Source organism: Micropterus dolomieu, linkage group LG01 (genome assembly GCF_021292245.1).
Source record: "Micropterus dolomieu isolate WLL.071019.BEF.003 ecotype Adirondacks linkage group LG01, ASM2129224v1, whole genome shotgun sequence".
Classification (NCBI taxonomy): Eukaryota; Metazoa; Chordata; class Actinopteri; order Centrarchiformes; family Centrarchidae; genus Micropterus; species Micropterus dolomieu.
This window is the reverse complement of record NC_060150.1, coordinates 14,113,587-14,128,519: the sequence shown is the minus strand read 5'-3', so window position 1 is coordinate 14,128,519 and position 14,933 is coordinate 14,113,587. Positions and strand designations below refer to the sequence as shown.

Below are 14,933 nucleotides of genomic sequence, written 5' to 3'. Positions count from 1 at the left end.
GTTCTTTTCTTTGTACTGAGGTTTGTCATCATGAAGGTGTGCAACACTTTGAGTCTTACCCCATGGACACAATATTGTCAGCTTCCCAGTTTTATTAATACGTCGGCAGGCAGAGCAATTCAAATAACTTTTTTACCTGTGTAAGTTGTAAAAATCTAGGAAGGCATCCTTGTGGAAACATCATTGCAATATTTTAACTTAAAAACGTCATACATTCATAAAGCTGTATGGATGGAGGTAATAAGGACAATGTGATCGATATCTTTTCACTGTCCCGATAGTGAAAACATTGTCAGTTAAATTATTTTGAACATTTAACTGAGTGGAGGCAAAGCTTTTCAACCACAACTGAATAAAGAATGATCATAGTTAATTCCACAAATACAGGCACACATACACGGGGTGGGACATGCTTTTGGTGAGTGTGTGTATTAAGCTGATAGGTGGTTTCACCGCACCCTGATTGGCAAAGAACCATAAAGGATAGCTACAATAAACACTACTGATGTCTGTGTACATTCAAGGTAAAAAGTCAGCTTTACTGTTTAGTACTCAATGTTACACACACTGCCAGGACAAAAGGTTTGATTACAACTTAAACAACCAGATTCCCCACTTGGAGCACAAAAGCTCAAAATATGTTGAGAAGAATTGACTTAGTATTTATTTGGCTTAAGTAAAATGCACTTATATGTATGTCAAGAAAACAATATTTTCAGTAAATATGCAGCTTTTAACTTCATCTCACTTTTATGCAGTGCATGTGCTTAACTCTGATAAGTACATGAACTTAGTTTTTCATCTCAAAGAGTAGTCCTACAGGATATTTCAAAATGTCTTTAGTTTAAAATATTATCATTTAAAATTAAATTAAATATTGCTAATTTATAAAGCTCTAGTATTATTTAGGGAGTTAACATGCCACAAAATACATAATAAATATTTTATTACAAAAATAAAACTTTGAGTGAATTGCAGTTGGTCTTAAATTGCATAATTTGCAATGTGACTATTGCACAAGCATACATTGCAATATTAATATTGAAATAATACATTTATATATATTTCAGCCCTGGTACACAGTCACAGCACTAAGATGTGTTGGAGAAAAGCATCCACCAATTGACACACTGTCTGTTCAGTACACTTGGTGAGTTGTGGTCGTCAGTCTGCAGATTGTCCAGACTCTGGTGGTTTCACACTGTTGCTCTCCGCTACCTCCAGCAGAGCCTCCCTCTCTGCATGTTCAAGTACGTCAGAGATCAGATCATGGAGGGCCTCCTCTCCTCTCATGAACTCCTAAACAAGGGCCAGAACATGACATTGATTTTAACTGGTGAGAGAGGAAGTCGAAGTATAAAGGGGTGAAATAAAATAAAAAAATTGGACTGTTAAAGAGGTGGTATTATGGTTTTTGGCTTTTCCCCTCTCCTTTATTGAGTTATATATCTTTTTTGTCCATGTAATAGGTTTGCAAAGTGAAAAAGCCCAAAGTCCACCCCAAAGGGAGTTCCCATCTCCCACAGAAAACACTGCTCTGAACTGCCTGAAAACAGCTCGTTTGTAGGCCAAGCCTTTACTTTCCTTTCTTGTGACGTCACAATGATAATAATGCTTGCTGAGCGACTAGTCCGACACACCCTCAAAAACACCGGTGGAAAAGCACTGAGCTGCAGCACACTTCTCCTCTCCCTTCCAAACACTAGCTACCCTCCAAGCAGTCAATGGACATAAAGTTGTTACTGTGACATAGAGACAGAGCTCAGTTAAAACTTTATGGATGAAAGATACTTTTGTTACAGATTAATAACTCACCACTCTGAAACTCTTTCTCCAGTCTATGTTGCTGAGCTGGTCGGCAACATGTAGCCTACAGCTGAATCGAAGCTGTTTACTGTCTTTTCGCTGACCTGCCTTTCTGTGCTTCTGATTGGCTAGTAGTCCTTAACTAGGAACTGCAACTCCCAACAAAGATCATTTAGAGAGAAGATGTATCACTCCCAGGCTAAAACGAAGCCTTCAACACAGGGTGAAAAGAGGAGCTGCAGCAATGTGCCGTATGACAAAAAAATATGGTGTTTTTTGAAAATTAAACCATGTAAACCTGTTCTGGTACAACCCCTAAATAGGATTTTGAACCTGAAAATGAGCATAAATACCACCTCTTTAACATCAGTTTGACAAATGCTTTACAGAGTTTGCTGGTTGAAAATGATAAGAATGACAAACATAAAAATGTACAGGTTTAACAGTTTCCTATGATTTATGCAGAATTTGGAGACACACTTACACTCCCTTAATATCGTACCTTTATGTCTCTAGTAACATATCCAGTCCTGTGGTCCGTGACCCGATCCTGGCTGAAATTGTAGGTACGAATCCTCTCTGACTGAGAACGTGTACCCACCTGTTGCGATAAACACATAGTTAAAAGACCTGTGAATATTAGATACACTTTTATGGTAAAATTATGTTGTCATATGTAAAATCCCACGAGCGAAGTTCACTCACCTGCTGCTTTCGTGCAGTGTGCCTCTGCTCGGTGTCTTTACCCATCATGCTCTGGTAGAGTCTGGCCCTCAGCACACGCATGGCAGTGTCTCTGTTTTGCAGCTGAGAGCGAGTCTGCTGACACTCTGCTGTTATACCTGTTGGGAGGATAAGCAATAAGGCCTGGTGTTTATACAGCATGAAAGCAGAACTGTCTCTAGTCTGGAGTAGCCGGAAAACTGTTCTGCCATGTTTTTACCGGTGGGAAGGTGAACAACACGCACTGCACTGTCGGTTGTGTTGACACTTTGGCCCCCAGCACCTCGGGATCTGAATGTGTCAATGCGAAGATCCTTTGGATCAATGTGGACATCAAACTGTGAACACATAGGACACAAACAAAGAGACATACTTTATTAATCTCTCTAATAAGCACAGGCTGATGAAGAGACAAGAGTAGAGTGTACCTCCACTGGCTGAGGCAGGATGATGACGGTCATGGTTCCTGTGTGGATTCGCTGCATCCTGGAGGAGAGGCCCACCTCAGGGATCCTTTGCACCCGGTGTGTTCCTCCTTCATGCTTCAGATGTCTATACACATTTTTCCCAGCTATTCTCACTGCTGCATGGTGCAAACCACCTGAGACGGAAACATGGTATAGTTAATTATGTAGGCTAGTTGTTCCAGACATTTAACCTTGTCAAAGCAAGAAACCACAGGTAGAACATTAATGCAATGCAGCAATTGATGATATCAGTTGCTACACCTGTGTTTAACAAGTCACATATCCCCTGGTCACGTGCATACCCCTCTGAAATGGCTCTGCACCCATCACTGAATTATTGAACCTCTATTTAAAGTTCCTTTTCACTTTATTAGGTACACCTTGCTAGTACCAGATTGGACCCTCTTTTGCCTTCAGAACTGCCTTAATTCTTCGTGGCATAGTTTAAACAAGGTGTTGGAAACATTCCTCAGAGACTTTGGTCCATATTGACATGATAGCATCACACAGTTGCTGCAGTTTTCTTGGCTGCACATCCATGATGAGAAATTCCCGTTCCACCACATCCCAAAGGTGCTCTATTGGATTCACTGGAGACTGTGGAAGCCACTGGAGTGAACTCATTATCATGTTCAAGAAACCAGTTTGAGATGATTTGAGCTTTGTGACATGGTGCATTATCCTGCTGGAAGTAGCCATCAGAAGATGGGTAGACTGTGGTCATGATGGGATGGACATAGTCAGCAACAATACTCACTTTAAACAATGCTCAGTTGGTACTAAGGGGCCCAAAGTGTGCCAATAAAATATCCCCACACTATTACACCACCACCACCAGCCTGAGCCGTTGATACAAGGCAGGATGGATCCATGCTTTCAGGTTGTTTACGCCAAATTCTGACCCTACCATCTGAATGTTGCTACTGAAATCGAGACCCATCAGACCAGGCAATGTTTTTCTAATCTTCTTTTGTCCAATTTTGGTGAGCCTGTGTGAATTGTAGCCTCAGTTTCATGTTCTTAGCTGACAGGAGTGGCACCCGTGTGGTCTTCTGCTGCTGTAGCCCATCTGCTTCAAGGTTCGACGTGTTGTGCGTTCAGAGATGATATTTTGCATACCTTGGTTGTAACGAGTGGTTATTTGAGTTTCTATTGCCTTTCTGTCATCTCCAACCAGTCTGAGCATTCTCCTCTGACCTCTGACATCAACAAGGCATTTTCGTCCACACAACTTCCGCTCACTGGATATTTTCTCTTTTTGGGACCATTCTCTGTAAACCCTAGAGATGGTTGTGTGTGAAAATCCCAGTAGATCAGGAGTTTTTGAGATATTCAGACCAGCCCGTCTGGCACCAACCTGTGGCCCTCATCCCCCCATACCTTACTATTCAATCTAGTGCACACCTCTATAATGTCTCATCCAGGTACTGTCTGGGGGTCCGTAACTAGCTCGGGTGAAACCACTTTCAAGACAGAACCCCGACACTGAGTCTCCTCTGCCCGGTCTTCCATACATCCTCCCAGACCAGCCTATCAGACGACATCTTTCTTCCATCAATACCCGTCCCCTTTACATCAATTCATCCATTCCTTATCATATATACATACAGAATCTTCATTAAACCTTTAAATTACATATTGTTGTGGCAGGGTCCTTGCTAGTAAATTCTAAACAGCTCTGTGTTTCTGTAGAGATACATTAAACTAGAAATAAGTAGCAAGCCAGTATTAACAGAGCCATGACTCTCAAGATGAGGTGGTGGTGGCACAATGGATAAGACACATGCCTTTGGTGTGAGAGACCCAGATTCAATCCCCCACTGTGACCCATCCACCATTGTGTCCCTGAGCAAGACACTTAACCCCTAATTGTTTCAGAGAGGTGCGACCTCTCTGACAGGTATAGCAATTGTAAGTCGCTTTGGATAAAATGTAATGATGCCACCAAAGAAGCAAACACTGGTCACAGAGACATTACCGGTTATAATAATAGTTATAATTTCAGCTTTGAAAAGAACTTTTTGCTGAACACATTTTCACAAAAAGAAGATGAATAATATACAGAAATACAGACACAAATGGGACTCACCATACTCTGCAGGTGTGTAGTTCAAAACCTCAAAGTCCCAGTTCTTGTAGGAGGCGAAACCCTGGTACATATCGAACATTTCTCTGGTGAACTGCTGACAGATGTCACCTGCAACCACAAAAACAGATGTTAAGAAAACACACTGTTTTCTATTGTTGATCCAGGCATGTGACATGGCTTATTTATCAGAAGCTACCTGTAAAAATACTGGTACATCAGCACTATGACTTATTTCAAAGAGGAGCCTTTCTGTTTCCAATCATTCAGCTAGATTTTACCCCTGGGTAATTTTTGAGTGTAAGAAACAGAACAGTAAATTAATTGCAAATGGGGAGCATCTTCAAGTAAGCAGATTCATACCTCCTGTTGTTCGTCCTGATACAACCTCCAGCAGAATATTACTGGAGTCGAGGGGGTCGGAGGGGACAAGAGCTTTGATCAACTGGAGAGAAAAGAGATGCTCTCATTACCACGCCATGCTCTACAACGCATTTCTACACCTATTTAATCATGCATTTGTGTTCTTACATCTTTTCTTAAGGCCAAAATTTTGCGAGAGATGCATGCTTCCTCCTCTTTCAACAGCTGGGTCAATTGTTCATCTTCATCTTTGGCACCAGCTAAACCTGAGGGAGAGCAGAACATGGCATTTGTGATCTAAGATCTTTTGATTCAGTCAGCTCATTTACAGCTGGTAATACGTGCTTAATGTTCAGACACAATAAAAAAAAGTCATCAGGAAATCATTTTTACAGAACATATACACTAACTGTACTTAGTAACACAGATTGCATTCATATTGTAACACTGTTTTTTATTAAAAGTGTAAGCTGAATATATGTAAAACATCCTTATTCATTTGCCATTAACAAATAATTCCTTTTTTCTTCCTATTGCTAACTGTTACTGACACAAATACTCACTATGCAGAAGTGAGAGGACTTCCTCGAGGTCTTTCAGGGCTTGTTCAATACTCTCAAACACATTTGCCAGAGGCAGCAGCTCTGTGTGTTTCTTTATAAGCACTTTTCTGTCTGACTCGCTGAGGTATGCATGCTGTAACTTCTTGCTGAGGTCTCTGTACTCCTGCATGAGCTGCTGAAGATACCTCTGAACAGACTCAGTCTTGTACAAGTCCCCCAAATCACTGTGGCAGAGGCGTTTTGGTGCTGCTGTACCCCAGCGTTGCACCTTTGAGATGCTAGCATAGCTCGGTGTCCTCCATCCTCCTCTACGTCCTGTGCTGCTGTTAACTACACGGCTACACAAAGAGCACAACCGAAACCAGCGATTGACAAGCATTTGACAACATTTAGAGAGCAATGAGTAAAGTAAAACAATATTCACACGTGTTGTTCACATGTTTACAAGTGTCAAAGACCATTGCACTAGCCTAAGAGAGACCGGATGTAGTTTGGGGAAGGAGGAGTCTCAGGAGTGAACTCTGGAAAGTGTAGTTTTTCCATTGTATCGGCAGTTAGCGTTATTTTTTCGCATTCCACAGCTTCAGTTGCTTAAATACCTATTTCATTTATTCATTTTTTGTCAGTAATCAAGGTAGTTTATCACTATACAACACAACGTTGTAACAACGAAATGAACGTTTGTAGTCTCTTCATGCTATACACAGGTAATTAAATGTATCTTAGAATATGGTAACGTAAAATATATCAAATTAAACAATATATACGGTTATACACCCAGGAAACAATTCTGTAGTGCATTTTCTTTTTAATTTGAGTAAGAAGCTAGTGATGATAATGTGGTTTTCATATTCACATGAAAAGTCTAAGCTGGACCAGCATGGCACCTAGGCTCTTTCCTCTCCTGGGGCATCACCCACCATGGTCAAGGCTATGGGTCAAGGTCAAGGTCCGTTAACCCAAACCGGATGTCATTTCTATCATAGGTAATAATCATAGACTGTATGGTAATAACAGAGTTTCAGCAATAAAGCTGCAAAGAAAGAAACTAATGAAAAACTAAAATGTTGCGGAGTTTGAAGGAGCTAATTATCAGCTGCAGCATCTACATGAGCATCTCCTGATCCAGTCATTTGAACAAATCACTCAACTCATCAGCCGGAAAGAAACAGATTAAATAAGCATGTTAAACTCGCTAGTTACTATCATCTTACTTACCACCTGCTTTAAAGTTTGACATTTTGACAGCAGTTACCTACAAATGCTAGCTATAGTGTGAAACTTTAAAGCTTACCCAAAAATTTAAACAAATTATTTTAGCCACAATAAAGGAAGTAAACTCCTTGACGTCACCATTTTTCGAAGATTAACGTTAGCTAATGTTTAGCTAGCTAAACTGATGTCAAAATGTCAAATTTAGTTGCCGGTGAAAATGGTATGATAACATTTATTATTCAAATACTCTTATTGACAAAAATTTGAGTTTGAGCAATTTATTAATTATTAGCTAATGTTAGCTCACTTTAGACCTGTTTTGAGCTTTGAACTCGTTATGAATGTTTTTGTGCTAGTTTATCTGTAACTATAACCCAGTTAGCTAACTTGTGGGTTAGCTTGCATGTTTAAAGCCCAAACATTTTGTTATGTGTTCAAGGAGTGTATAATCCATCCAAAATCAAAAGATGACCTTTGGGAAATACTGCTAAGCAAGACCTAACTTCTTGGCTGCTGATCTGTGTATTATAAGTGGAAATGTGACTGTTAACTGCAATAACAGTTGTTAAACTGAAACTTTAATACACTTTCATTAACTCTCTCAAGGAACACAGGAAAAGCCTGGGTTTTCATTAACCAAGGCAGTGGAGGATGTCAGTCATCTGGGCTATGCCCAGACTGAGGGTCTGAAAGAGAAACAGAAGACTCTCAGCTCCCTGCAGGTTCACGTTTACCCATTGCTTAATTCGCCATAGGCTTCTTAGAAACCCCTATATTGTCTCTATTATGCATTTCAAGCATTGTACTATATAAAGTAGTGTTTATATCAACTATTAGCAATAGAAGTGGTGCCCCTAATCAATAATAGATGGCAATTAACACAAATATATTTGTTGAATTTAATTTAACAACCAATATTGTGATGCATTGGTACTGTGCCCACAGGACCTTATTTTCCAGAAACGAATATGCAATTTGCAAGAAAAAGAGGGGAGTGTGTGTACCAAGGCCACATCAGCCATCAAATTGTTTTAAACACACAAAAAATGCAGGAGTAAGGTCAAATGTAATAGTGCCGAAATTATAAATATTTTATATTTTCAATTAAACTTTTTAAGGAATATGTTGTGCTTCAAGCTATAACTCATATTTTTAACAAATGAGAAGCTTTATTTAAATTCATTGCAGTAATGGACTAGTCATTTATATTTACAATGTAGTTAAAGGAAGTATGGAAGTTATATTGTGATTGTGTTCATCTGGCATGCATAGTAGACTGATTGATAATAGCTCAGTTATTGTATTACTGCTTTAGCAAAGGAAGTGTTCAAAGGAACCTGTGATGCCTACTTTTCCAGGCAACTCTTTCAGATGTGGAGAAGGAAGGCGAGATGGTAGCTCAGGTGCTGAGATCTAACGTGAGGGAAGTCCTAATACTGGAGGGCAAGATGGAACACCTGGAGCGGCAGATAAATGTCCTGAGTGATCGCTGGGCATCCATCAGCAAGGAAAAGACAGAAATCCAGATTGGTATAATTGAGGAGGAGGAGAACGCTCGCATATCACTGGCAAGGTTCAACACTTACCGAAACAAGATGGAGAGTCACAGAGCAGCTGTTCTGCTTGCATCAAGCCAGACGAAGGCCCATAAAGAGCTGGAGGAGAAGAGAGCGCTGGTCAAGATGCTGACACAGAAGAAAGAGGAGCTTAAGAAAGATTTGGTGAATCCAAATGGAAACACAGTGCAGTTGGCAAAGGTGGAGAAAATTTATTTGACATCCTTGATCCTTAATTATATTGCAATGTCAAACTTTCCATATCGTCGTTGTTTTGTTTTTTGATTAACAGCATGTGCCTCGCTTTCCTTTGATACCATATGAACCTTTTTGCTCCCAATCTGCAGAACCCATAACCATTTCGTTTGTCTGCATTTTTTTTTCTGCAGAGAGAGATTGATGCTCTGAAGGGAGAGATCTCTGTGATGGAGAAGACGACAGCTGAGAGGAGAGAGCAATTGCAAAAAGAGTTTGAGACTCATACTCAGATGAAGAAAGACATTGAGGTATGGCAGATAAGATATGTTGTGAAATAACTGAGTATTTGTACTAGGGCTGTGATTTCACTGATTATTATTTTATTATTGATTCATCTACAGAGTATTAAACTATTAATTAACTACCCATATAGTCTATAAAATATCAGCAAATGGCTGCATGGTGACATTTTCAAATGTCTTGGTGTGTTCAACCATCCAAGAAGCCAAAACCCAAAGATGTTGTATGTTTACGAAGAGCACAAAAAAACAGAAAATGTTCATATTAGAGAACCTGGAAATACTGAATTGCTGCCATTTTTGCATCAACGAATTAGAAATGTTGCAGATGAATTTTCTGTTGACTTATTGGAGCAATGTGGCTTTAATTAATATGTTTATAAAAATCCTTTAGTACAACAGATGAAGGTACAGTAACATTTTCATATTAGTGAAGAAATACCTTTTAGTTAATAATAGCAATTTACATAATTGCACCAGATGGCAGACGGTTAATCTGGTTTTGAAATGTAAATCCACAAATAAAGATACTAGGATTTAAACCCAGCGTGTGTTTCCAGATCCAGAACAGGCGCTACGAAGCCATCGTCAAGCGCCTCCACTGCCAGCTGAGCAGGGCCCAGGCTTTCCGCCGGTAAAAATAAATGCAAACACAACACCAGCGATAGTTCCATCCATATGTGTAGAACTAAGAAGTGCTTATATACACTTATTTAGGGATGGGAATTTCAAAACATATTGATAACAAACCAGACGTAAAGTATAGGTAGGAAGACAGGAAGGAACAAATGTTGTTTTTCATACATTTAAATAGAAATGAATGAGACAAGAAAAAGATTTACTGTACCACATAGAAGGCCATTTGGAGGCAAATTGTTCCAAGTGCAACAACTTCCGAAAGGCACCAAACTGTGTTTGTTTTACTTAGGCAAATATCTGAAGATATCTACCACATGGAGAGACAGCTTGCCGAGCTCAAGGGGCAGCTGGAGTCTTCACAGGACTCAGCGGTCAGTTGGCAGTAGACTGCAGTGTCAGACTTTGGATAAACATAGTTAATGGGGCCGTCATATTTAGGTTCATAGTTCAGAGATGTGTTCAGATAAACTGGAGGCATGTTTTTATTATGGGTCTGTTTGTTTAAGAAAGAATTGTTGCTGTTACTACAATCAAACAACAGGGGGCATTAGTGTCAAATAAATGTCTGACTATCAGTTACACTTGATAACAAAACCCTCACTTAGACCGTTACACAGCAGTTTGATACCAGATATTAACTAAATGACCATTGCTTAATTTTTTATATAAAATATATAAAATAAAATATTTTGATTGAAATCACAGTATTTGATTTCCTTTAATACAAGAACAGAATGCAAGAGTGTTTCACTTTCCTGCAGCTGTCCTGAGACCAAATCAGGGGCAACATCAGCTGGGCGTGGGATGGGACTTTATGTTCGGGGGTGACAGCGGATCGGTTTGTCCAGTCACTGTCCACAGTGACCCGTGCTGAACAAAAGCCAAGTGTCTGCTCTAACTGTCGATGTGATGGTGTTGTTTTGGTACACGCTGTTCCAGCTTCCGCTTCACTTGGTTGCTTGATGGTCTTGCGAGGTGACAGTCCCACTGCCGGCTAACAAGGGCGTGACTGTGCTACTTCAGCCATAACTCAAAACTAATTAAACAGTAAAACCGCCTTTCCAAAAAATTACTCAAATTAGAATCAGAATGTATTGTGTCAACCTCTGAGAAACGCTGTGACTTGTGATATCAAATGCTTTTCTACATTTTATTGTATCTGAATTGGCTGTAGTCTCTTTGCATTATTGGAACAATCATATACAATTAAGAAAAGCATATCCAAGGCCTGGAAAATCTATGGACATATACACAAATGTTGCAGAAATGAACTCCAAGTCAAGCCAGAGTATATTTAATTTCTTGAAGCTTTACATGGGTTAATTTTTTTTTATAAACTACCCTCACACTGCTGTCGAATTCACAATCTTTCTTTCATTCTACATGAATGTGACAAGGTTTGGACCACTTATGGTCTTCCTCAGGTGTTTGTGGATAAATGTTGTCCTTGTAGACTTGAGAATAAGATAAAAGTATGCAGGTACTTTTTCATCTCTTTGTGCAGATTTTTGTTACCTATCATCTGCAAGCCAGCTGGCTTATACATAGTTAGTTAGTTAATCACAAAATTAAAAAATAGCAATTTCAAGACAAATAGATGCTACTGTTTGACATTTACAAACAAGTATGCCATGACATATTTGTTGAAAAAATACAGGGATTGAGGAACAATCTGTGTAGTAACCCATAGTGTATACAGCTTTAATTTACAGTCAGGGTGTCTGCTCGAATGTGTGGGAGGCAAAGGCCAATGTGTGATGAATTACCCAAAAGTTAGGACTGTTTTCGTTTCTCACTCAACCCATTGTAGTATAGTGGGCCAGGTGCGGTACAGGGGAGTCTATCCAGCCAGTGTGGTCCCGCCATGGGTCCCTGCTCTACTGCAGTGTCCTGCTCTGTCTGACTGACCTTATTAGCCTGTTCTCAGCCTGACAGCCCTCTGCTATGTCCTGGGCCCCCTCCACTCAAACTGTCAAAACACGCAATATTACACAAAAGAGACAAGACACAGAGCCATGGGCAAATGTGCTGCAACTGGCCAAAAATTCCCGTTAGAAAGGAGAGTCAAGTAAATATAGAAACATACTGCAATGTCACTGTTTGAGTGAAGTTATATTTCCCCTGTTGAGTGCTCACATCATACAAGACAAACAGCTTGACCTTTTAAAATACACGAGGTATTGGTCTTTTTTAACGTGATTCGCTCTTGTCAGTTTGTTTTTGTCACATAAATGTAAACATTATGGGCGTCGGTTAGATCACCTGGTAGCCGTGTGCACCACATACAAAGGCGAAAGTCCTGGGTTTGATTCCAGCCCCAAAAATAAATGTTACTTTCATAATGAAGACAAAAATAATGTTTTAGTATATCATAGAGCTGGTGCTATTAAAATTCTTTATTTGGTTTGGCCACAGTAATGCAAGTTATGCATTGTCAAGCGCACTGTGTTGCACTTTCATTTCAAGGGGTTTCCACTTTGATGAGCAGTTTGTTCCTTTGTGAGAAATGCTTTAAGTAAATTCATCATACCCTCCCATTTCAGGCATGCTGGTTTTATTTATTTGGCTGTGACACATTTGTCTACTCCACGTTGGCACCGGCCGTCATTTCAAAATACACTTGGCTGCTGAAAGTAAAAGAACAAAGAGGGGGAGTTTGGAGGTTTACAAACAGAATAAACTGATACACATATGTCGATTTATAATTTTCTTCCCTTTAAAAACAGTCAACTTTATTCAGGTTGTTTTTAAATCGCTACGTAGTACTTTAGCATTCTCATGCTGTGAAGGGATAACCCGGTAGTGACAACAAAAACGGTGACCCGACCGACCATTGGGGCGACAGTAGCTCACTCCGTAAGGATTAGGCTGGGAACTCGCCAGTTCGAACTAGCTTGGACCAGAGTTACGTAACCTGGACTGGTAGCTGGAGAGGTGCCAGTTCACCTCCTGGGCACCTCGGGGCGCTGCACTGAGTGGCAGCCCCCATCACTCTGATATCTCTCCATGTGTTGCTATGGGTCCTGTTTGTGCATGTGTGTCTTTCGGACCTGTGTGTAAATACTAACATAATAATAGAGTAAAAACATAGAGTTTTCCCTCGCGGGATTAATAAAGTATATCTTCTTCTTCATTAACACATTTTAGTTTATTAATTGAAAACTGGCCAGCTTTCATTCATTTGTTAAATAAGTAGGGCAGTAAAACGTGGTTGGCAGGCCTTTATGGCTACTTTTTAGGCTACTCCTATCATCCAAAATGGTTTTCACCCAAATAGTGAATAACAGATGATCACTGCAAACAAACAACAGCAGAAAGCATCTCCTTTGTTGCATCTCTATGAATAGTTTTGTAATGTGAAGACATGAACTCAAGCTAAATCTTCAAAGACCTGCTTTAGAAGCAGAACAGAACGTGACAACATGTAATTTAATATTCCATACTCCGCGTACCTCCCGTTAAAGTTGTACCACATCCCGTGCATGAATAAGTGAGTCTGACTGGCACTTTTATGGTTGCTTGGCACCTACTCTGGCTCTCTGCCCATGTATTTTGCGTGGAGGCAAACACAGCTGTACTGGAGTGTATAAGAAATCGTTACGTACATGCGTCGAATGGTGGGTTGTGTGTGATAAATTCCTGAACTCTTACTACTGTAGGGTGAGTTGTATTTACTACAGAGTTTGGCAGAGCAGCTAATATAGTGGTAGAGGTGTGAAAAACAAAACAGCTGATTTAATTTGCCGGTTGTCATGTGCACCTGTATTGGTTAGGACTGGATCATTTCTAATAGACAAATCCAATTTAAGTGATTTTGTATCTCACCTGTGCATACTGGGCGTTACCTCTGGCTTCTCTGACAACCGTTTTAAAAACATTGTGTGAAAACATTACATCTTCTTTAAGTGTTGTCTCTCATCTGCTTTGGACGGACCACATTCCCTACAGATGGGTATCTGCTATACTGTAGCTGCCATTTACAATAACAAGTTGGATGTCTGCTCGAGGCGACTGTTTTTCACAGTAAATTACATCTGGGGACTGTTCCAAGAAGCAGCTTATTTATGCTGAGTTATCTGGAAAAGCTTTCCAAGAAAACGTGAGAGTTCAGGTTCCAGAAATGATATGCTTCAAGATTTTAAGTCATGTATATAACTCATTAAACCTGCTTCTTGGAACAAAGACTTCTCGTCACATAAGAATATAGGTCATTTTTTCATAATATGTGTTTAATATTATCTGATGTTTCCATATTCAGGGTCATGTGTCATATCACTGTAGTTCTAGTATTGAAACAATCAGAATTGCCACTGTATATAAAAAGGACAGGACCTGTTACAACATTAAGAAATAGTTTTGTAGGTTTCGGTGAAGAAATTGAAACTGCTTGCATGTGTGTCCATTAAATATTAAGCTAAAGCCAGGATGCTGATTGGGTTAGCTTAGCCTGACTGGAAGCAGGGTCCTGGCAACTTCAACGATATAAAACATGTTAATAAGCTTTAGAGATGCTGGTATGTAGATTTTTTTAAATCTTCGGACAGAGACAAATGCAATGCTAAGATGCTACGTCTCACAGACGTGAGAGTGTTGGTTTTGGCTGCAGTGTGAGTTTGCAAAGCCAGAGATCTCAGTGAGTGAGCGGCCACTTCACATCAACCTGTCTGTGTGTGTGTGTGTGTGTGTGTGTGTGTGTGTGTGTGTGTGTGTGTGTGTGTGTGAGAGCTGTTGTGTGCATAAACACACTTAGTAAAGTTTTCCTCTATGACATCAGCAATTTAAACAGGAAGAGCTTTCTAAGAACAAGAAACAACACTTGAAATTGGCCCCAAGTGACGTTCCTCTCCATGTTGTAGCAGTTGGGAGAGAAGACAGGATTTGTCTGTTCTTAATCTCAGAAAGATGAACTCACTTTCAGAGGGTGAACAAGTTCAATTCCCAGGGAAACCTGTATTTCTATGCTACCTGTAATTGTTTTTGCTGTGGTTCTAAGAAGCTTCACAGGACCCCCTTAGGCA

General features: G+C 40.0%; 2 protein-coding genes across 6 annotated transcripts in view; one reads left to right on the top strand and one right to left on the bottom strand.

Annotated features, from left to right (window-relative positions):
• Positions 1-508: 508 nt before the first annotated feature.
• On the bottom strand, positions 509-7,328 carry mtrf1 (mitochondrial translational release factor 1). Of its 2 annotated transcripts, XM_046058938.1 has the most exons (10): positions 7,227-7,328; positions 6,009-6,346; positions 5,614-5,711; positions 5,446-5,527; positions 5,086-5,193; positions 2,958-3,130; positions 2,750-2,867; positions 2,512-2,648; positions 2,309-2,407; positions 509-1,299 (listed from the first exon to the last, which is right to left on the bottom strand). In XM_046058938.1, the coding sequence occupies exons 2-10, from the start codon at positions 6,175-6,177 to the stop codon at positions 1,165-1,167; spliced, it is 1,119 nt and encodes a 372-aa protein (XP_045914894.1). In that variant the 5' UTR covers positions 6,178-6,346; positions 7,227-7,328; the 3' UTR covers positions 509-1,164. The 2 variants fall into 2 exon arrangements, with proteins under 2 accessions (XP_045914894.1, XP_045914887.1); XM_046058931.1 differs by lacking the exon at positions 7,227-7,328 and having other exon boundaries at positions 6,009-6,471.
• The window catches only part of LOC123976657 (coiled-coil domain-containing protein 122-like), a 22,702-nt gene continuing 14,335 nt past the window's right edge, over positions 6,567-14,933 (top strand). The window contains exons 1-6 of one of the 4 annotated variants that reach the window (XM_046059001.1): positions 6,567-6,715; positions 6,873-6,957; positions 8,582-8,980; positions 9,169-9,285; positions 9,837-9,910; positions 10,205-10,617. In XM_046059001.1, coding sequence (XP_045914957.1) covers positions 6,889-6,957; positions 8,582-8,980; positions 9,169-9,285; positions 9,837-9,910; positions 10,205-10,301 — 756 coding nt within the window. In that variant the 5' untranslated portion in view covers positions 6,567-6,715; positions 6,873-6,888 and the 3' untranslated portion in view covers positions 10,302-10,617. Of the gene's footprint in view, positions 6,716-6,872; positions 6,958-7,216; positions 7,444-7,829; positions 7,946-8,581; positions 8,981-9,168; positions 9,286-9,836; positions 9,911-10,204; positions 10,618-14,933 lie in introns of those variants that run through there. The other 3 variants (XM_046058981.1, XM_046058992.1, XM_046059010.1) reach the window with 3 other exon arrangements.